Source organism: Heteronotia binoei, chromosome 2 (genome assembly GCF_032191835.1).
Source record: "Heteronotia binoei isolate CCM8104 ecotype False Entrance Well chromosome 2, APGP_CSIRO_Hbin_v1, whole genome shotgun sequence".
NCBI lineage: Eukaryota > Metazoa > Chordata > Lepidosauria > Squamata > Gekkonidae > Heteronotia > Heteronotia binoei.
In genome coordinates, this window is record NC_083224.1 from 196,362,075 (window position 1) to 196,385,408 (window position 23,334).

Genomic DNA, 23,334 nt, shown 5'->3' on the forward strand with positions numbered 1-23,334 from the left:
CGCCGAACGAGATACTTCCTTCCCGCCCCCACATCCCAGCCCACGCGGCTTACCTGGTACAGGATTTGCATTCCTCGGTGGGGTATGCCCCGAGGTGGAGCCGGCGCAAGTGGTCGATTTTGGGCTGCCCGGGTGCCCTGGAAGGGAAGGAAAATGTCACTCTGGCTGACTGTGAAGGGAGCTGGGCTGGAGCTGGGCCCAGCTCAATGCTGTCCAGTACCCAGTCTGGCACCCTCAGTGGTGAACAGCCAGCTGGTGCTAAATCGGCAGCCATTTTGTGCTCAGCTCCACTTTCTGCGGTGGCCATTTTGCGACCACCTTCTGTCAGAATTCCAAAGGTGCCCGCAGGCTCAAAAAGGCTGGGTGCCCAAGGGTGGCCAAACTGTGGCTCAGGAGCCAAATATGGCTCTTTCACACACATTGTGTGGCTCTAAAAGCCCGCACCAACCCATCAGCCTGCTTGGAGAAGGCCATTCTAGCCACACTGGTGGAACTCTTCATGGCACTTGGGGTTTTTTGCCACTGTGTGACACGTAGTGTTGGACTGGATGGGCCGTTGGCCTGATTCAACATGGCTTCTCTTATGTTCTTCTGTCTGGGGCAGTAATGCTCTGTATTCTTGGTGCTTGAGGGGGAGCAACAGTGGGAGGGCTCCTAGTGTCCTGGCCCCACTGATGGACCTCCTGAAGGCACCTGGGTTTTTTGGCCACTGTGTGACACAGAGTGTTGGACTGGATGGGCCGTTGGCCTGATCCAACATGGCTTTTCTTATGTTCTTATGTCTGGGGCAATGATGCTCTGTATTCCTGGTGCTGGGGGGGGGCACAGTGGGAGGGCTTCTAGTGTCCTGGCCCCACTGATGGACCTCCTGAAGGCACCTGGGTTTTTTGGCCACTGTGTGACACAGAGTGTTGGACTGGATGGGCCACTGGCCTGATCCAACAAGGCTTCTCTTATGTTCTTATGTCTGGGGCAGTGATGCTCTGTATTCTTAGTGCTGGGGGGGTGGCACAGTGGGAGGGCTTCTAGTGTCCTGGCCCCACTGATGGACCTCCTGATGGCGCCTGGGGTTTTTTGGCCACTGTGTGACACAGAGTGTTGGACTGGAGGGGCCGTTGGCCTGATCCAACGTGGCTTCTCTTGTGTTCTCTTAATTCTCTATTTAAATCACTTCTCCAAGCCAAGTCAGCTGGTGGCTTGGAGAATGCATTTGAAGTTGCTTTCTTTCCACCTCCACCTCTCTCCCCATCTTCCTTCCTTCCTTCCCTCAAACATCTGACGTTCATGTCTTGCGGCTCTCAGACCTCTGCCGTTTATCGTATGTGGCTCTTATGGTAAGCAAGTCTGGCCACCCCAGTCTAATCCTTTTCTTTCCACATCCAAAAGGTGTCTAAAGGCTTGTGGCCATCAGTTTGCCTTGTGGCACTGAGTTCCACAGCTCGTTGTGTGAAAGAAGCATTCCTGTTAGCCCTGAACCCGCTGCCGACCAGCTTCCCTTTGAGAAGTCCATGGAGCAGGGCAAAAATAAAGAACACTGCTCATCTAATTCCTGTCCCCACTGCAAGGACTGTAGGGGGAAGGCAGCTGCTCTGTTCACCTTTCCTAACAACAACCCTGCAGGGTCGGACCAACAGCCCACCCTCTCCGCAGCAGCCCGGCCAGGTGCTTCCGGGAAGCCCCAAAGCCACGGTACACTGCCACTGCAACTGGAGGCTCCATGAACGGAGCGAATCCGCTCTACGAGTCCAGCTGGAACAGAGCCACAGCAGACCTGGGTCTGCCGTGCCTACCTGGCAAAGGCATCGAAGTGCAGCAAGGCAGAGTGGGCCCCCAGCCCCGGGGGCTTCCCGAACTGCAGGCGGAGGGGCTGCTTGTTCTGCAGCTTGCTGATGATGGAGTCGTTGGCGGGCAGCCAGCCGATGCTGGGGATCAGAAGCTGGCTGGGCAGGAGGCAGCATTCGTCGATCAGGGCGTCGTCCGGCTCGCTGGGGTGGTTCTCGTCACGGCCTGCTTGGAGGAAAACAGCCTTTCTCAGCTCCCCCCCTCCGGCTTTCCCCAGCTCTCTGCCCCACCTTCCTCCAAGACATCACCTTGAGCCTCTACAAATCTACAGTCCTTCAACACGGAAAAGTCTGGTAAGAGGTTTACAAGTCACAGACCAATCCTGTCTAAATTATTCCATTCCATTCCATTCGTTCATTCACTCCTTCCTTCCTTCCTTCATTCGTTTGTTCATTCATTCATTCCTTCGTTCCTTCCTTCCTTGCATCGTTCATTCCTTCCTTCCTTCATTCGTTTGTTCGTTCATTTGTTCGTTAATTCATTCCGTTTGTTCATTCATTCCTTCATTCCTTCCTTTGTTCATTCGTTCGTTCATACCTTCCTTCCGTCCATCATTCATTCCTTCATTCCATCGTTCGTTCCTTCATTCCTTCCTTCCTTTGTTCGTTAATTCATTCCATTTGTTCGTTCTTTCCTTTGTTCATTCCTTCCTTTGTTCATTCCTTCCTTCCATCATTCATTCTGGATGACGCTTCCGTCCTAGACCTGTGCCAGTCTGGCTTCCGGCCGGGCCATGGAACGGAGACGGTGTTGGTCGCCTTGGTGGATGACCTCCAGCGGCAACTGGATCGAGGCGGCGTTGCGGTGCTGATGTTGTTAGACCTGTTGGCGGCATTTGATACAGTCGACCATCAGCTACTGACACGCCGCCTCGCCGACATTGGGGTTGAGGGGTCGGCCTTGCAATGGCTTTCCTCCTTTCTCCTGGGTCGGGGACAGAGGGTGGCTATTGGGGGTGAGCGATCCCGGAGGCGCACACTGGATTGTGGGGTGCCTCAGGGAGCAGTTCTCTCCCCGATGTTGTTCAACATCTATATGCGCCCCTTTGCCCAGATTGCCCAGAGGTTTGGGCTGGGTTGCCATCAATATGCAGATGACACCCAGCTCTATCTACTAATGGACGGCCGGCCCAGCTCCGCCCCAGGGAATCTCGACCGGGCCTTACAGGCTGTTGCGACATGGCTTAGGCTGAGTGGGCTGAAGTTGAATCCAGCGAAGACAGAGGTCCTTTGTGTGGGTCGCGGCGCTCTGGGAGGGGAAATAGCTCTCCTGGCCTTCGACGGTGAGCCATTGAAAGCAGCGCGCCAGGTAAAGAGCCTGGGTGTTTTACTGGAGCCTTCATTATCGATGGAGGCCCAGATAGCAGCCACTGCCAAGTCAGCATTCTTCCATCTGAGGCGGGGAAGGCAGTTGGCCCCTTTCCTTGAGCGCCGGGACCTCGCATCCGTGATCCATGCAACTGTCACCTCAAGATTAGACTACTGTAATGCCCTCTACTTGGGGCTACCTTTGTGCCGGACCCAGAAGCTGCAGCTAGTGCAGAATGCGGCGGCCAGGCTGTTGTTGGGACTCCCGAAGTGGGAACATATACGGCCGGGGCTACGTGGACTGCACTGGCTGCCGATTATATACCGGGTCCAGTACAAAGTGTTGGTCATCACCTTTAAAGCCTTATATGGCCGAGGACCCGCCTACCTGAGGGACCGTCTTTCCCCATATGAACCCCAGAGAGCACTGAGGTCAGCCGGGAAAAATAAAATGACTATCCCTGGGCCAAGAGAGGCCAAGCTCCAGAATACCAGAGCACGGGCCTTTTCAGTTGCGGCCCCTGCCTTGTGGAATCAGCTCCCGGAGGAGGTGCAGGCCCTGCGGAACCTTGATCAGTTCCGCAGGGCCTGCAAGACTGTCCTCTTTAAATTTGCATATTCGGACTGCTGAAGAAGGCTGTTAATTAAGGATCTTATTCTAATTAAAGACTTATACCGCTGTGTAAACTGTATAGAATGTATAAACTGACAGAACTAGCGTCAAACACCATCGGCACTGCCAGACCAACTTATTTTAATTGTATTGACTGGTTTTTAATGTTGTTAAATTTAAAGTTTTATATTGTTAAATTTAAAGGTTTTATTTATTATTGTATGTTTTATGAAATGCTGTTAGCCGCCCTGAGCCTGCCTAGGTGGGGAGGGCGGGATACAAATAAAATTTATTATTATTATTATTATTATTCATTCCATCGTTGGTTCGTTCCTTCCTTCCTTCATTCGTTTGTTCATTCCTTCCTTTCTTTGTTCGTTAATTCATTCCATTTGTTCATTCATTCCTTTGTTCGTTCCTTCCTTTGTTCATTCATTCCTTCGTTCATTCCTTCCTTCGTTCATTCCTTCCTTTGTTCATTCGTTCATTCCTTCCTTCCTTCCATCATTCATTCCTTCATTCCATCGTTTGTTCGTTCATTCATTTGTTTGTTCATTCCTTCCTTCCTTCTTTTGTTCGTTAATTCATTCCGTTTGTTCATTCATTCCTTTGTTCGTTCCTTCCTTCGTTCATTCCTTCCTTCCTTCATTCATTTGTTCATTAATTCCGTTTGTTCATTCCTTCATTCATTCGTTCATTCCTTCATTCATTCATACCCCACCTTTCTCCCCAATGGAATCCCACGGGAGCTTGCATCCTTTGCCTCTCCTCCATTTTTATCCCCACAACAACCCTGTAACTAACCCAAGGACACCCAGCGAGCTTCCATGGCACAAGTTGGGATTCGAACCTGGGTCTCCCAGACCCTACCTCAGCACCTCTTAGCCACTACACCACAAATCCTCACATACAGAAAGCTGGCTCACCGTGGGAAAGGCCCGCCCGCAATCTTCCTTTCCTACATGCTCATTTCTGGGCCCGCCACATCAGCACTGGGCTTTCAATCCACCGCCTCCCTAGATGGCAAATGCAACTCAGAGGTAGAGTGCCACTGAACATGGAGGCTCTGGTAAGACCTCACCTGGAGTCTTGTGTTCAGTTTTGGGCACCACATTTTAAGAAGGATCTAGACAAGCTGGAACGGGTCCAGAGGAGGGCGACAAAGATGGTGAGGGGTCTGGAGACCAAGTCCTATGAAGAGAGGTTGAAGGAGCTGGGCATGTTTAGCCTGGAGAGGAGGCGGCTGAGAGGTGATAGGATCGCCATCTTCAAGTCCTTGAAGGACTGTCCTTTAGAGCAGGGGTGGGGAACAGTGACTCTTCAGATGTTTTTTGCCTACAACTCCCATCAGCCCCAGTCAGCATGGCCATGCTGGCTGGGGCTGATGGGAGTTGTAGGCAAAAAACATCTAGAGTCACTGTTCCCCCCCCCTTGCTCTAGAGGATGGCGTGGAATTGTTTTCTGTGGCCCCAGAAGGTAGGACCAGAACCAATGGGTGGAAATTAAATCTAAAGAGTTTCCGGCTCAACATGAGGAAGAACTTCCTGACCGTTAGAGCGGTTCCTCAGTGGAACAGGCTTCCTCCTTGGGAGGTGGTGGGCTCGCCTTCCTTGGAAGTTTTGAAACAGAGGCTAGATGGCCATCTGACAGCAATGAAGATCCTGTGAATTTAGGGGGAGGTATTTGTGAGTTTCCTGCATTGTGCAGGGGGTTGGACTAGATGACCCTGGAGGTCCCTTCCAACTCTATGATTCTATGACTGATCAATCAAACTGCAGCCCTCGTTCAGAGACGAGCCCCCCCTCCAGGGCCATTGAAGACCAAGTTCTCTGAGGACAGAGACAGGCCTAATGAGAAGAAACTGAGGCACCGGGTCCTGCCTTTCAGACGTCCGCTTTGCCCTGCCTCCTTGTGCCGTGGCTGCAGAGCCTCGAAACCTCCCGACGGCCCTGGGGCTGGGTGCGAATCACTCACAGCAAAGCCACAGCTTGGTCAAGAGGCGGAAGAGCAGGGACATGCTGTCCTGGGTGTCCGAAGTGGCCGTGTAAATGGGGAGGCAGCTGGGCTTCAGGAGCCCCCAGATCCGGATCATGACCATCAGTTCGCGGAGCATGCTCAGAGAGGCGCCGTCGCGCAAGAAGCTGTGGCCCGGGCGGACCGGGCCGGATCCCTGGGGAAAGGGGAAAGGCTATCAAAACCTCCCATCTGGGGGTGGCCGAACTCACTTAACGTTAAGAGCCACACAGAATAAACATCAGGTGTTTGGGAGCTGCAAGATGGAGGGAGGGAGGGAGGGAGGGAGGGAGGGAGGGAGGAAGGAAGGAAGGAAGGAAGGAAGGAAGGAAGGAAGGAAGGAAGGAAGGAAGGAAGGAAGGAAGGAAGGAAGGAAGGAAGGGAGGGAGGAAAGGAGGGAGGGGAGGAAGGAAGGAAGGAAGGGAGGGAGGGAGGAAGGAAGGAAGGAAGGAAGGAAGGGAGGGAGGGAGGGAGGAAAGGAGGGAGGGGAGGAAGGAAGGAAGGGAGGGAGGGAGGGAGGGAGGGAGGGAGGAAGGAAGGAAGGAAGGAAGGAAGGAAGGAAGGAAGGAAGGAAGGGAGGGAGGGAGGGAGGGAGGGAGGGAGGGAGGGAGGAAGAGAGGGAGGAAGAGAAGAAGAAGATGAAGAAGAAGATATTGGATTTATATCCCGCTCTCCACTCCGAAGAGTCTCAGAGCGGCTCACAATCTCCTTTACCTTCCTCCCCTATAATAGACACCCTGTGAGGTGGGTGGGGCTGGAGAGGGCTCTCACAGCAGCTGCCCTTTCAAGGACAACCTCTGCCAGAGCTGTGGCTGACCCAAGGCCACTCCAGCAAGGTGCAAGTGGAGGAGTGGGGAATCAAACCCGGTTCTCCCAGATAAGAGTCCACACACTTAACCACTACACCAAACTGGCTGTGAGAGGGAGGGAGGGAGGGAGAAAGGGAGGAATTTATATCTCTGCTATCTATTATATCTTATAAAATTTATATCTCTGCTACCTAATCTTAAATAGGTACACATATGGCCCGGCCCAACATGGTTCGACCCAACCCGACATGGCCCGGCCCAACAAGGTCTCATTTATAACAGATCCGGCCCTCATAGCAAATGAGTTTGACACCCCTGCCCTAATCAAAGCCTAACCAATTGAGAAATCCTTCATTATTCCTGAATGCAGGGAAGGCATTTAAAAGGTGTGCGGTCCCTTTAAATGTGATGGCCAGAACTCCCTTTGGAGTTCAACTGTGCTTGTCGCAACCTTGCTCCTGGCTCCGCCCCCAATGTCTCCTGGCTCCACCCCCAAAGTCTCCTGGCTCCACCCCCAGAGTCCGCAGATATTTATTCCATCGGACCTGACTACCCTAGTTCCCCAGTGGTTTTTGTTTTCTGACTGGGCAGGGCTTTTTTGTAGCAGGAGCTCCTTTGCATATTAGGCCACACCCCTCTGATGTAGCCAATCCTCCAAGAGCTTACAGGGCTCTTCGTACAAGGCCTATTGTAAGCCCCAGGAGGACTGGCTACATCAGTGGGGTGCAGCCTAACATGCAAAGGAGCTCCTGCTACAAAAAAGCCCTGCCCAGGTATTCACCCTGGGAGATCCCTTCTTTCGGCTTGCCCCCCCAAATACTTGAGAGGTGCCAGGAAAGGTGCCATTGGGTGCCATGGCACCTCAGGGCGCTGTGTTAGGGACCCCTAAACGAAACGATGATGCCCTAATCAAAACGCGGCTGAACTTTTCAACTTAAGAGTCCTCAAATGTTTAATGAGAATTCTGTCCCACTATCTTTAGCCTTGAAATTCCCTTGTTTGTAACTCAGACAAAGAAACCTAGCTGGTGTTGTTCTATATGGAAACCCATTTGGTGGCTAATAAGCTTGTATTGAAGACCAGAATTTGCTTTTTTCTTCTTCTTCCTCTTCTTCTAAAAGATTAAGGATATAAGGATCTGGCTTTCAGAGATGACATATGATAGATGTGAATTTGGAATTTGTTATTAAATACTTTGTAAAACAGCAGGATTTTATAATAATATCCAAAGGTTACAAAATGTTTGTAGAATCTAAAGGTAATACTTATGTGATAATTCTGAATATTTGCAGGTATAATCAACTATATATCTTTCCCCCCTTCTTTTAAAGTAGTAATAATTGTCATCTACGTCATTCCTTTTTGGTACTCTATCCCTTACTCTTTCCCTCCAACCCCCCAATTTTTTCCTGTATAAAATTTAATAAAACTTGCATATACAAAGCCCCGTGGCGCAGAGTGGTAAAGCTGCAGTACTGCATTCTGAGCTCCCTGCTTGCAACCCGAGTTCAATCCCCGCAGAGAGCTGGGTTCAGGTAGCCGGCTCCAGGTTGACTCAGCCTTCCATCCTTCTGAGGTTGGTAAAATGAGTCCCCAGACTGCTGGGGTGGAAGTGTAAATGACTGGGGAAGGCAATGGCAAACGACCCCGTAAAAAAAAGTCTGCCATGAAAACGTGAAAGCAACGTCACTCCAGAGTCGGAAACGACTGGTGCTTGCGCAGGGGACTACCTTGACCCTTTCTTAAAAAATACAAAGAACGTATTAATACACACACATACAAAAACACGGCAGGGAAAGGGCAGCACCTGATTTGGCAGACTGGCGAGGAGGTAGAGGACAAAGTCGCCCACCCACTGGATCAGCTGCTGAAGAGACTGCAGCGTGGTCATTTCCAGGACGAACTCCTCCGTCTTCAGGTTAATCATCACCTTGTCAATATCTGCAGGGGGAGAAATCCGAGTCACCCCCCCCCCCCAGCAAGGCGACCTGCCTTTCAGCCGGAGGCTGGGCCCGATCGTCTGAACCCCGGGAAAACGTTTTGCTTCCTAGAAGCTGTGGCACAGTGGTAGAGCGACTGTTTGGCATGCACGGGGTCCCGGGTTCGATCCCTGGCATCTCCAGTTAAAAAAGGATCAGGTCAGGACATGCTGCGAAAGACCAGAGATGCTGAAAAGCTGCTGCCGGTCTGAGCGGACAATGCCAACTCTGAAGGACCAATGATCTAATTCAGCACTAGGCAGCTTTGCCCAAAGGGTGATGAACACATGGAATTCACTGCCACAAGAGGTGGCGGCGGCTGCAAGCATAGACAGCTTCGAGAGGGGATTGGATAAGCATGTGGAGCAGAGGTCCATCAGTGGCTCTTAGCCACAAGGTATAGATGGAACTCTTTCTCTAGGGCAGTGATGGTCTGTATTCTTGGTGCTTAGTGGGGGGGGGGGCACAGTGGGAGGGCTTCTAATGTCCTGGGCCCACTGATGGACCTCCTGATGGTGCCCCACTGATGGACCTCCTGAGTTCCAACAATATGCTGTGGCTCATAGCCACTGATGGACCTCTGCTCCATATGTTTATCCAATCCCCTCTTAAAACTGTCGATGCTTGTGGCCGCCACCACCTCCTGCGGCAGTGAATTCCACATGTTAATCACCCTTTGGGTGAAGAAGGACTTCCTTTTATCCGTTCTAACCCGACTGCTCAGCAATTTCATTGAGTGCCCACGAGTTCTCGTATCGTGAGAAAGGGAGAAAAGGACTTCTCTCTCTACTTTCTCCATCCCATGCATAATCTTGTCAACCTCTCTCATGTCACCCCGCAGTCGACGTTTCTCCAACCTAAAAAGCCCCAGGTGTTTTAACCTTTCTTCATAGGGAAAGTGTTCCAAGCCTTTAATCATTCTAGTTGCCCTTTTCTGGATTTTTTTCCAATGCTATAATATCTTTTTTGAGGTGTGGTGACCAGAACTGTGCGCGGTCCTCCAAATGAAGCCGCACCATCGATTTATACAGGGGCATTATGATACTGGCTGATTTGTTTTGTTTTATTTATTTTTATTAATTTTTTTATATCCCGCCCTCCCCTGATGGGCTGAAGGCGGCTAACGTCAATTAAAACAACGTAAAATTACATTATTATAGTAAAATCACAATTATTAGAACATCTCATGCATATACAATTTTAATCCCTAGATGGCGTCGTTGCTACTTCTTAATTACCACTGTTTACTCTGACCTTATTAGGTGTTGCTGAGTGCCCTGCATTTCTATTTGAGTCGGATTAAAAAGAAGAAGAAGATATTGGATTTATATCCCGCCCTCCACTCCGAAGAGTCTCAGAGCGGCTCACAATCTCCTTTCCCTTCCTCCCCCACAACAGACACCCTGTGAGGTAAATGAAGATATTGGATATATATCCCGCCCTCTACTCCAAAGAGTCTCAGAGCAGCTCACAATCTCCTTTACCTTCCTCCCCCACAACAGACACCCTGTGAGGTAGATGAAGATATTGGGTTTATATCCCACCCTCCACTCCGAAGAGTCTCAGAGCGGCTCACAATCTCCTTTACCTTCCTCCCCCACAACAGACACCCTGTGAGGTGGGTGGGGCTGGAGAGGGCTCTCACAGCAGCTGCCCTTTCAAGGACAACCTCTGCCAGAGCTATGGCTGACCCAAGGCCATGCTAGCAGGTGCAAGTGGAGGAGTGGGGAATCAAACCCGGTTCTCCCAGATAAGAGTCCGCACACTTAACCACTACACCAAACCGGCTCTCCAGTGGAGATTAAGATATTAATGCTGTGGAGTGGTGAAAAACTGGACACCTCCATTAGATGTTAAAAGCCTATTTAAATCATTCTGCCTTGCAGGCCTTGCGGCATTGTGGCAAGTCCCGCAGGGCCCTCGTGTTTTCAGGGAGAGCGTTCCAGAGGGCAGGGGCTGCCACCGAAAAGGCCCTTCCCTTCAACTCAATTCCCTCAGAGGAGTCCGAGAATGGCTTGAAACTGCCCCACGAGAGAGGTTCGAACCCAGCTCCCCGAGTCCCACCCCAACCACTTGGCCCCCCCCGTTACCGTGAACGCACCGACGTCGGTGATTTTGGAGCAGATCTCGGTGAGTCGGTCCCCGGGGCTCTTGTCGGGGGTGTTCAAGATCGGGGGACGGAGAAGCGACTTCAAGGTGCAGCTGATGGCGATCAGGAAGAGCTTGGCATGGTAGTCGCACACCCGAGCCACCGTGGCGGAGGACAGCTTGCACAAGGAGGCCTTCATGGCGATGATGCGGGTGGAGAGAACCTGCCGAGCGAAAGGCTGTTCACAGGAGGCTTTCTCAGTGCACCCTGCCCCTACCTATGGATGCAGCTGCTGCACAGGCTGGAAACACAGGCTGCTACAGAGCACCTAAAAAAAGGACGCTGGGAAAGGAGGAGGAGGCGGAGTTGGTTTTATACCCTGACTACCTGAAGGGGTCTCAAAGCAGCAGCAGAAGATACTGGATTTATATCCCACCCTCCACTCTGAATCTCAGAGTCTCAGCGCGGCCTACAATCTCCTTTCCCTTCCTCCCCCACAACAGACACCCTGTGAGGTGGGTGGGGCTGAGAGAGCTCTTCCAGAAGCTGCCCTTTCAAGGACAGAGGCTCAGAGCGGCCTACAATCTCCTTTCCCTTCCTCCCCCACAACAGACACCCTGTGAGGTGGGTGGGGCTGAGAGAGCTCTTCCAGAAGCTGCCCTTTCAAGGACAGAGTCTCAGAGCGGCCTACAATCTCCTTTCCCTTCCTCCCCCACAAGACACCCTGTGAGGTGAGTAGGGCTGAGAGAGCTCTTCCAGAAGCTGCCCTTTCAAGGACAGAGTCTCAGAGCAGCCTACAATCTCCTTTCCCTTCCTCCCCCACAACAGACACCCTGTGAGGTGGGTGGGGCTGAGAGAGCTCTTCCAGAAGCTGCCCTTTCAAGGACAGAGACTCAGAGCAGCCCACAATCTCCTTTCCCTTCCTCTCCCACAACAGACACCCTGTGAGGTGGGTGGGGCTGAGAGAGCTCTTCCAGAAGCTGCCCTTTCAAGGACAGAGACTCAGAGCAGCCCACAATCTCCTTTTCCTTCCTCCCCCACAACAGACACCCTGTGAGGTGGGTGGGGCTGAGAGAGCTCTTCCAGAAGCTGCCCTTTCAAGGACAGAGTCTCAGAGCAGCCTACAATCTCCTTTCCCTTCCTCCCCCACAAAAGACACCCTGTGAGGTGGGTGGGGCTGAGAGAGCTCTTCCAGAAGCTGCCCTTTCAAGGACAGAGTCTCAGAGCGGCCTACAATCCTCTTTCCCTTTCTTCCCCACAACAGACACCCTGTGAGGTGGGTGGGGCTGAGAGAGCTCTCCCAGAAGCTGCCCTTTCAAGGACAGAGTCTCAGAGCAGCCTACAATCTCCTTTCCCTTCCTCCCCCACAACAGACACCCTGTGAGGCGGGTGGGGCTGAGAGAGCTCTCCCAGAAGCTGCCCTTTCAAGGTCAGAGTCTCAGAGTGACCTACAATCTCCTTTCCTTTCCTCCCCCACAACAGACACCCTGTGAGGCGGGTGGGGCTGAGAGAGCTCTCCCAGAAGCTGCCCTTTCAAGGACAGAGTCTCAGAGCAGCCTACAATCTCCTTTCCCTTCCTCCCCCACAACAGACACCCTGTAAGGTGGGTGAGGCTGAGAGGGCTCTCCCAAAAGCTGCCCTTTCAAAGACAACTCCTACAAGAGCTCTGGCTGACCCAAGGCCATTCCAGCAGCTGCAAGTAGAGGAGTGGGGGAATCAAACCCGATTCTCTCAGGTAAGAGTCCACGCACTTAACCACTACCCCAAACTGGCTCTGGCAACTTACAAACACCTTCCCTTCCTCTCCCCACAACAGACACCCTGTGAGCAAGGCTCCCTCTAAGCTGCGGAATCTTGTGAGCAAAAATTCTACTTTGCGAGCTACCGGCATTAAGGATGTGAGTGAGCAATTTAGCCGCTGCATAGATCAGTTCGCCCTGAGGCTCTCCTTCCTGAGCTAGGAAAAAAAGAGTGCAAGCCAGAGGCTAAAAAAACCTGCGAGGTAGCCAACACTCACTCAGCTTAGAGGGAACACTGCCGGTGAGGTAGGTGAGGCTGAGAGAGCTCTGACAGAACTGTGACTGCTCCAAGGTCACCCAGCAGCCTTCGTGTGGAGCAGAAGCAGAGAATCAAACTTGGTTCTCCAGATCAGAGTCCACCGCTCTTAACCAGTACACCAAATTAGCTCTCACCAAACCAGCCAGGAAAAGAGAGTGAAGGGATGGGAACTTGGGGGCAAAAGGTCGTTTTGAAAAAGAAAGGGGCCGTGGCTCAGTGGTAGAGCATCTGCTTGGCACTCAGAAGGCCCCAGGTTCAATCCCCGGCATTTCCATTTAGAAAGATCACGTAAGGAGGTGATGTGAAAGACCTCAGCCTTGAGAAGAAGAAGAAGAAGAAGAAGAAGAAGAAGAAGAAGAAGAAGAAGAAGAAGAAGAAGAAGAAGAAGAAGAAGAAGGTGGTATTGGATTTATATCCCGCCCTACACTCTGAATCTCAGAGTCTCAGAGCAGTTTACAATCTCCTTTCCTTTCCTCCCCCACAACAGACACCCAGTGAGGCAGGTGGGGCTGAGGGAGTTCCCCCAGAAGCTGCCCTTTCAAGGACAGAGTCTCAGAGTGGCCTACAATCTCCTTTCCCTTCCTCCCCCACAACAGACACCCTGTGAGGCGGGTGGGGCTGAGAGAGCTCTCCCAGAAGCTGCCCTTTCAAGGTCAGAGTCTCAGAGTGACCTACAATCTCCTTTCCTTTCCTCCCCCACAACAGACACCCTGTGAGGCGGGTGGGGCTGAGAGAGCTCTCCCAGAAGCTGCCCTTTCAAGGTCAGAGTCTCAGAGTGACCTACAATCTCCTTTCCCTTCCTCTCCCACAACAGACACCCTGTGAGGCAGGTGGGGCTGAGAGAGCTCTCCCAGAAGCTGCTCTTTCTAGGACAACTCCTGCGAGAGCCATGGCTGACCCAAGGCCATTCCAGCAGTTACAGGTGGAATCAAACCGGGTTCTCCACAACAGCTATACCAAACTGGCTCTCTTGAGATCCCGGAAAGCTATTGCCCGTCTGAATAGACAATACTGACTTGGAGAGAGGAAAGGTCTGATTCAAATATAATATAATGTGAATAAGGGTTACAATGGGCTGCATGTTTGACAGCCCTGCGTAAACTGGAAGCAGTAAAGGTAGTCCCCTGTGCAAACTTTAAGAAGGGTACTGTTTAGAGAGCCTTTGCACCATACAGAAGGCTTTGCATCATACTAGGAAAAGATTAAAGGACCGGCTTGCTCCTGATACAAATACAGAGTTATAAACGATGGGTAAGTGCCTGTAAAAGGCAGCAGTAAAGGTAGTCCCCTGTGCAAGCACCAAGTCGTTACCGACCCGTAGGGGGACTTCGAATCACAACATTTTCACGGCAGACTTTTTTACAGGGTGGTTTGTCATGGCCTTCCCCAGTCATCTACACTTTCCCCCCAGCAAGCTGGGGACTCATCTTACAGACCTCGGAAGGATGGAAGGCTGAGTCAACCTGGAGCCAGCGACCTGAACCCAGCTTCCGCCAGGATCGAACCTAGTTCGTGAGTGGAGCTTGGACTGCAGCTTTACCGCTCTGTGCCGTGGGGCTCCTTTCATTTGTATAGAATATTTAAACTCCATTCAGCTATGCCGTAACCTCTTTGTTGTAATGTTCGTTGTTAATTCTAGGGAAACAACCACAGAGGAAGACCGAGAATGCCTTCTAAGGAAGACGAACCACGAAACGGGCTTGCGTCTCTATGTTCGCCGGTTCGTTACAGAAGCCATTCCGCTGCATTAGAAAGCTGGGACTTTTCTTAATTCACATTACACGATCACGCAAATTCTTGTGTTATCTTTGTTATCTACTTAACAAGTAAAGGCTAGATCAGGGGTGGCTCTTGAAGCCCCAACTACTCCATTGGTTGGCTTCGAGAAGGCATTTGTTCCTTTAAATCATTTCTCCAAGCCAAACCAAATGGGGACTTGGAGAAGATATTTAAATTTAAAGTTGTTCTCTTTCCACCTCTCCCTCCCCCCAATCTATTACTTTCTTTCCTTTCCTGCGGCTCTCAAATGTCTTTCATTCACGTCTTGCGGCTCTCAAACAACTGACACTTATTCTATGTGGCTCTTAGGCTAAGCACGTTTGGGCATCCCTGGGCTAGATGTTAACTGCGTTAGAAAGCACTGTAGCCTTTACTCCCAGCAATCGTTCCGTTTCTGTTCTTTTACACCGTGATCTTGGATTGTTTGTTTGATTCAGTACAAGGCGGCTGCGTGTATTCGGGTAGCTCAGGAGTGAGATCTGAGTCCGATTAGGCCAACACGATTTCAAGGGTATATGCTTTTGAGCGTCAGAGTTTCCTTCGTCCCAGACTGGTATCTGAAGAAAGGAAGCTTGACTCGCAAAAGCTTATATCCTGGAAATCTAGCTGGCCGCTACTGGACTCAAATCTTGCTATCAGAGGGCTGACCAGCACGGCTACCCACCTGGGGAGAATCGATTTGCAATTCTACTGTCTGAGGAGCGAAAAAAAGCTGAGTGTTATCACAGCACCGCCCTTCCCAGTTTCCACCCCCGCCTCCCTTTCAAAGAACAATTACAATGAAATCTGTTTGGAAGCAATTGCACACCGGTTTAGAGCTGCGTTCCTTGAGGTACATTTTAAACCCTGTTTGATAAGCGAAGCAACAGCGCCACTGAGTGACAGCTAAAAGATGTGCAGATTTACATCCCGCCCTTCTCTCTGAATCAGAGACTCAGAGCGGCTCACAATCTCCTATATCTTCTCCCCCCACAAGAGACCCCCTGTTAGGTGGGTGGGGCTGAGAGGGCTCTCACAGCAGCTGCCCTTTCAAGGAGAACCTCTGCCAGAGCTATGGCTAACCCAGGGCCATACAAGAAACAAAAAAGGTAAAGGTAGTCCCCTGTGCAAGCACCAGTCGTTTCGGACTCTGGGGTGACGTTGCTTTCACAATGTTTTCACAGCAGACTTTTTACAGGGTGGTTTGCCCTTGCCTTCCCCAGTCATCTACGCTTTTCCCTCAGCAAGCTGGGGACTCATTTGACCAACCCTCGGAAGGATGGAAGGCTGAGTCAACCTGGAGCCGGCTACCTGAAAACACAGCTTCCGCTGGGGATCGAACTCAGGTCGTGAGCAGAGCTTGGACTGCAGTACTGCAGCTTTACCAGTCTGCACCACAGGGTTTTCTCCAACAGGGCTTAAAAGGTAAAGGTAGTCACCTGTGCAAGCACCAAGGAAACAATTTTATTATTAAAGCACCGAGTCATTATTGACCCATGGGGAGACGTTGCATCGTGACATTTTCATGGCAGACTTTTTAATGGGGTGGTTTGCCATTGCCTTCCCCAGCCCTCTACACTTTGCCCCCAGCAAGCTGCGTACTCATTTGACCGACCTCGGAAGGATGGAAGGCTGAGTCAACCTCGAGCCGGCTACCTGAACCCAGCTTCTGCCAGGACTGAACTCAGGTTGTGAGCAGAGAGCTCGGACTGCAGTACTGCAGCTTTACCACTCTGCGCCACGGGGCTCTTTAAAAATTCTTTTAAAAGAAACAGCCCATCTATAAAACAAAGTAGGAGTCCAGTAGCACCTTTAATGAGCCCCGAAGGCCATTGTGATTGGCCGGCCAACATCTTCTGACCACCCCTGGCCCAAAGGACGTCCGGCTTGACTAGGACCAGGGCCTTTTCAGCCCTGGCCCCGACCTGGTGGAATCAGCTCCCTACAGAGATTCGGGCCCTTCCGGATTTGTCACCATTCCAGAGGGCCTGTAAAATGGAGCTGTTCCTCCAGGTCTATGGATGAGGCAAGCGGACGTCCTCACCCTGCTACATGTCAAGCATGCATATTCCTAGGTGCCATGAGAGTTCACAAGACAAAGAGCAGAACACCACCATAACCTGCTTCCCCCTCCTTTCTTCCAAAGGGTGAATAATAAAATCCATCTGGCCCAAGGATGTGTAAGTTAGCCTTGTGAGTAACGGTGCAATGTGCCTCTCCCCCAGATTCACACAGCCAGGTCTTATCTGCTCCCAGAGGAAATGTGGGAAAGGGAGATGTTTTTAATAACCTACATTCCTTAGTAATAAAAGAGATAATAGGTAGTAGCCTTTGAACCCGTGACTCAAAGTGTACTTGTATGTTATTAGGGTTTGTAGAATCTTTCGGGCTCAAGTGCCGTGTTCTACTAGAGAAAGTTTTTCTTCCAGACGTTTTGTTCTCGGCTGCGGAGAACATCCTCAGTGGCATTGCAGCCGGAGCAGGCACTCTGACCTTCTTGGCTGCTGTGCATTGAGTGAGGCCAGGGCTGCTGGAGAGCTGCTATTTCTAGGCTGGAGGGGGTGTGGTGAAAGGGCAATAGGTTTGTGGATGTGCCCATTTTTTGGTGGGGCTTCCTGGAAGGGTAGTGATAAGGAAACTGGCTGCGGAATGTGACCATTGTTCTGTGTTAATTGCTGGGAGGGTTGGAAGGGGTGTGAAGAAAAGGAAGATGGTTGTTGACTGTGCTGATTGTTCTGTGGAATGTGCTGGTTGTTCTGTGAATTTCTGCAATTTACAGTAAGTAGGGTGTTTTGCAGAGTTGAATACCAAGATTGGTGGATGGAAATGCCTTCTTCCTTTCTGTTAAAGTTGTGCTGGTGTTTGTAAATCTCAATAGCTTCTCTGTTCAGGCGGGTATGATAATGTGAGACTGTAGAAAGGACTTCAGTTCTTTCAAAGTGGATGCCGTGGTCTCCTTCTTGAAGTGCATGTTCAGTTACAGCTGATTTTTCTGGCTGAAACAAGCGACAGTGTCTCTTGTGTTCGGTGAGGCGGGTGTTGATACTGTGTTGGGTAGTGCCAATGTAGACTGCACCACAGGAGCAGGGTATTTTGTAGACTCCAGGGGTTGAAAGTGGTTGAAAGCAGCCAAGAAGGTCAGAGCGCCTGCTCTGGCTGCAACACCACTGAGGATGTTCTCCGCAGCCGAGAACGAAATGTCTGGAAGGAAAACTTTCTCCAGTAGAACACGGCACTTGAGCCCAAAAGATTCTACAAACCCTAATGATGTTACCAGCCGTGAAAACCTGAAATCTTTGTATGTTATTCTTTGAAGCTTTTCTATAAAATAACGAAGTAATCCAGTATGCGTCATTGCTTCCAAGGATTCTGTCCTTGGCAAAGCTATGGAGTTTCTACAATAAAACAACTTTTGATTAAATAACAAAAGATTGATTCTTGAAAAATATCAAAGCTTGACCCTACACCATCCCACTGGCCCCCCAGCAATGACTGCCGCTTCATTTGGGGCCAAGACCGTTGCCACCTTGAGGCAACGGAGGCTGCCCACGATAATTACGCCTCAAGCGCTTATACCACCCGCACCATCTTAAACGATTGACTTAATGTATTGGTTTAATCGTTTTAACTCTTTTGATGTTTCATTGTCGGTTTTAATGTTTCCGCTTGTTGGAATCCGCCCTGAGCCCTTCACGGGAAAAGGCGGGCTACAAAGGTACAAAATAAATAAAATTGAAAAACAATAAACCAAGTTTTATTATTAAAGGTGCGACTGGACTCCTGCTTTGTTCTATTGCTTCAGACCAACACGGCTGCCCCCCTGGGTCTATCTATAAAACATCAGAGCTGCTTGGTCAGCAGGGAAGAACACACTGACTATCCCTGGGCCAAAGGAGGCAAAATTACAGAGTACACGGGCACGGGCCTTCTCTGTTATAGCCCCGTGCCTTTGGAATCAACTTCCGGAGGAGGTACGGGCCCTGCGGAATTTGGACCAATTCCGCAGGGCCTGTAAGACCATTCTTTTCAAGCAGGCTTTTGTAGACGTTGATAGGATGGCTATTTAATCCACCATCGATTTATCTAGTGACCCCTGCCATAATATAAGTGTTCAGAATAACATCAGGAAGATCACCGCCGTTTAAACTATGGAATGACCTAGACATTTGGAACTGGTTTTAGATTGTTGTTTTAAATTAATGTATAATTTAAATGTTGTTTTAAATCACCTTATATTGTATATTGTATAATTTTATTGAAGTGTTGTTAGCCGCCCTGAGCCTGCCTAGGCGGGGAGGGCGGGATATAAATAAAATTTATTATTATTATTATTATTATTATTATTGGTGAACCCTAACGAACTCCGGTGGAAAACCGCAGGGGGGGGGCGTAGAAAACGGAACCATTTCTTTTTAAATATTTTTTTTAATCCTGCCCGTTAAACAGACGTCCAAGACGGCGAAGGGAATGCCAAGAACCGAATTAACCTTTGGAGCTGGGAAGGATTTGAACTCGCGGACTCACCTGCTGCAGGGCTGCATTCTGGCGCATGTATTCCTCATGCAGCTTCTCCACCAGGTTCTGGACCATCCCGGGCTGGACGTGAAGCAAAATGTCCCACCAGTCGTAACCGGTGACCATGCAGTACTCCAGCAGGAAAAGCAAATGGCGAAGGGACATGTTCATATCCAGGACGTGGCCCATGGAGGGGGAGATCCGGAGCATGCTCAGCTGGGGCAGAAGAAAAGGACCGTTAGCGGCATTCTGGGAATCAGAGAGCCAGTTTGGGGTAGTGCTTAAGTGTTCGAATTCTTATCTGGAAAAACGGGGTTTGATTCCTCACTTCTCCACTTGCAGCTGCTGGAATGGACTTGGGTCAGCCATGGCTTTCACAGGAGTTGTTGTTGAAAGGGCAGCTTCTGGGAGAGCTCTCTCAGCCCCACTCGCCTCACGGGGGGGTGTCTTGTGGGGGAAGAAGGGAAAGGAGATTGTAGGCCGCTCTGAGACTCTGTCTTTGAAAGGGCAGCTTCTGGGAGAGCTCTCTCAGCCCCCCCACCTCACAGGGTGTCTGTTGTGGGGGAGGAAGGGAAAGGAGATTGTAGACCGCTCTGAGACTCTGTCCTTAAAAGGGCATCTTCTGGGAGAGCTCTCTCAGCCCCACCCACCTCACAGACTGTCTGTTGTGGGAGAGGAAGGGAAAGGAGATTGTAGGCTGCTCTGAGACTGTCCTTGAAAGGGCAGCTTCTGGGAGAGCTCTCTCAGCCCCACCTGCCTCACTGGGTGTCTGTTGTGGGGGAGGAAGGGAAGGAGATTGTAGGCTGCTCTGAGACTCTGTCCTTGAAAGGTCAGCTTCTGGGAGAGCTCTCTCAGCCCCACCCACCTTGCAGGGTGCTTGTTGTCGGGGAGGAAGGAAAGGAGATTGTGAGCCATTCTGAGATTCAGAGTGAAGGGCAGGATACTATTATTATTAGTAGAAGTAGTAGTAGTAGTACATTGTAATATATAATGAAATAATTATACAACTCACGGCCTGGTTGCTAGCAGGCCACGGACTGGTACCAACTCATTTGTTATGAGGGCCGGATCTGACATTATGAGACCTTCTTGGGCCAGGCCATGTATGTCATAAAATGTAATGCCAGGTAGCAGAGATTTAAAGCACACAGACAAACACAAAGATTTTTTTAAAAGCTTAAAATAAAACATGCTTAAAACATTAGCACTGGTTGGTCTTAAAGGTGCTTTCTTTGTATTTCTCCCAGCCCCAGGGAACTGGGCAAAGGAAGCTCTGGCTCTTTCCTTCCTTCCCCAGGAGCGGGAGGAGTCTCAACCAATAGTAGAAAGAAAGGCTTGGCTCAGTAGCTCTGCTGTACAATTGACAGAGCCTGGCAGAGCAAGTTCTCCCTCCCTCCTTCCTCCCTAAGGGAGGAGCCTCAGCCAATGGAGAAAGTAGAGCTTTTGTTCTGTAGCTCCTGTGCGATTGAGCAAGCCTGGCAAAGCAAGCTGTGATGCAGAAGGAAGCAAGAAACAGGGAGAAGGAAGCAGACTAGAGCCAGTTGCTCGGGCGCCTGATAGGAGCCCTCCGGAGGCATGATCCATCCCCCGGGCCGTATGTTTGACACCCCTGGACTAGATTGCCTGTGCGGCCCCTTCCGACTCTGCGATTGTTGCTTAGAATTGAAGCCAGAGCGCTTTTCCCTTTGCTCGTCTCCTTTGCCAAACCAGCGCGGCACGGGGAATTTGCACAGCTCCCTCACTAACTGTGCCACTAGCGTCCCTTACTGGCTATACCCGCTAGGACCCCTGTTTGAAGAAGGAAAACAAATGGAATTAGATGACTCCAGAGGGGGAAGGCCCAAGCCACAGCTACCTAAACACCCCCAAGGTTTGCCTGTGCCTCACTGCTGAGAGACCAGACCACGTGCTTTCCCCGCAATTCCCGGCCTGGCTCGCTACCTTGCCGTGGTTGTCAATCCCGACCAGCGCCAGCGACGTCCACGACATCTGCACGGCTTTGAAGTGGACCGAGGGACCGGCGGCCCGTTGCCTCTTGAGGGCCTGCTCGTCGACCGGGCGCTGAGAGCCGAAGGAGACCGCCATGGTCTGCAAGGTAAGGCGGTGGATGATGTGGACGCTGCCGTCGTGGAAGGCGAGAGCGAGTCCTGCCGGGGAAAGAGAGGAGGAGTAATGCACACTGGGGCCAAGAATCCCAGCTGCAAATACAAGTCGATGGGGTGTGAACTAGAAGAGACTGACCAAGAGAGAGATCTTGGGGTCGTGGTAGAGAACTCACTGAAAATGTCAAGACAGGGTGCGATTGCAATAAAAAAGGCCAACGCCATGCTGGGAATTATTAGGAAGGGAACTGAAAACAAATCGGCCAGTATCATAATGCTCCTGTATAAATCGATGGTGCGGTCTCATTTGGAATATTGTGTGCAATTCTGGTCACCGCACCTCAAAACGGATATTATAGCATTGGAAAAAGTGCAGAAAAGGGCAACTAGAATGATTAAAGGGTTGGAACACTTTCCCTGTGAAGAAAGGTTGAAACGCTTGGGGCTCTTTAGCTTGGAGAAATGTCGACTGCAGGGTGACATGATCGAGGTTTACAAGATTATGCATGGGATGCAGAAAGTAGAGAAAGAAGTACTTTTCTCCCTTTCTCACAATACAAGAACTCGTGGGCATTCAATGAAATTGCTGAGAAGTCGGGTTAGAACTGATAAAAGGAAGAAATTTTTCACCCAAAGGGTGATTAACACGTGGAATTCACTGCCACAGGAGGTGGCGGCAGCTACAAGCATAGCCAGCTTTAAGAGGGGATTGGATAAAAATATGGAGCAGAGGTCCATCAGTGGCTATTAGCCACAGTGTATATATATATATGTGTGTGTGTGTGTGTATGTGTGTATATACACACACACACACATATATTGGCCACTTTGTGACACAGAGTATTGGACTGGATGAGCCATTGACCTGATCCAACATGGCTTTTCTTATGTCACTCAGAGTGTTGGACTGGATGGGCCATTGGCCTGATCCAACAGGGCTTCTCTTATGTGACACAGAGTGTTGGACTGGATGGGCCATTGGCCTGACCCAACAGGGCTTCTCTTATGTGACACAGAGTATTGGACTGAATGGACCATTGACCTGATCCAACATGGCTTCTCTTATGTTCTTATATGACACAGAGTGTTGGACTGGAGGGGCCACTGGCCTGATCCAACATGGCTTCTCTTACGTTCTTATGTGACACAGAGTGTTGGACTGGAAGGGCCACTGGCCTGATCCAACATGGCTTCTCTTACGTTCTTATGTGACACAGAGTGTTGGACTGGATGGGCCATTGGCCTGATCCAACATGGCTTCTCTTACGTTCTTATGTGACACAGAGTGTTGGACTGGAGGGGCCACTGGCCTGATCCAACATGGCTTCTCTTACGTTCTTATGTGACACAGAGTGTTGGACTGGAGGGGCCACTGGCCTGATCCAACATGGCTTCTCTTACGTTCTTATGTGACACAGAGTGTTGGACTGGATGGGCCATTGGCCTGATCCAACATGGCTTCTCTTACGTTCTTATGTGACACAGAGTGTTGGACTGGAGGGGCCATTGGCCTGATCCAACATGGCTTCTCTTACGTTCTTATGTGACACAGAGTGTTGGACTGGAGGGGCCATTGGCCTGATCCAACATGGCTTCTCTTACGTTCTTATGTGACACAGAGTGTTGGACTGGAGGGGCCACTGGCCAGATCCAACATGGCTTCTCTTACGTTCTTATGTGACACAGAGTGTTGGACTGGAAGGGCCACTGGCCTGATCCAACATGGCTTCTCTTACGTTCTTATGTGACACAGAGTGTTGGACTGGATGGGCCATTGGCCTGATCCAACATGGCTTCTCTTACGTTCTTATGTGACACAGAGTGTTGGACTGGAGGGGCCACTGGCCTGATCCAACATGGCTTCTCTTATGTTCTTATGTGACACAGAGTGTTGGACTGGAGGGGCCATTGGCCTGATCCAACATGGCTTCTCTTACGTTCTTATGTGACACAGAGTGTTGGACTGGAGGGGCCATTGGCCTGATCCAACATGGCTTCTCTTACGTTCTTATGTGACACAGAGTGTTGGACTGGAGGGGCCACTGGCCAGATCCAACATGGCTTCTCTTATGTTCTTATGTGACACAGTGTTGGACTGGAGGGGCCATTGGCCTGATCCAACATGGCTTCTCTTATGTTCTTATGTGACACAGAGTGTTGGACTGGATGGGCCATTGGCCTGATCCAACATGGCTTCTCTTACGTTCTTATGTGACACAGAGTGTTGGACTGGAGGGGCCATTGGCCTG

General features: G+C 50.6%; 1 protein-coding gene across 1 annotated transcript in view; it reads right to left on the reverse strand.

Annotated features, from left to right (window-relative positions):
• The window catches only part of MED16 (mediator complex subunit 16), a 50,450-nt gene that overhangs the window by 1,564 nt on the left and 25,552 nt on the right, over window positions 1-23,334 (reverse strand). Inside the window, 7 exon segments of the mRNA XM_060232805.1 lie at window positions 54-137; window positions 1,791-2,007; window positions 5,737-5,932; window positions 8,392-8,525; window positions 10,665-10,875; window positions 18,993-19,199; window positions 20,925-21,130. Of these exon segments, the coding sequence (XP_060088788.1) occupies window positions 54-137; window positions 1,791-2,007; window positions 5,737-5,932; window positions 8,392-8,525; window positions 10,665-10,875; window positions 18,993-19,199; window positions 20,925-21,130 (1,255 nt within the window).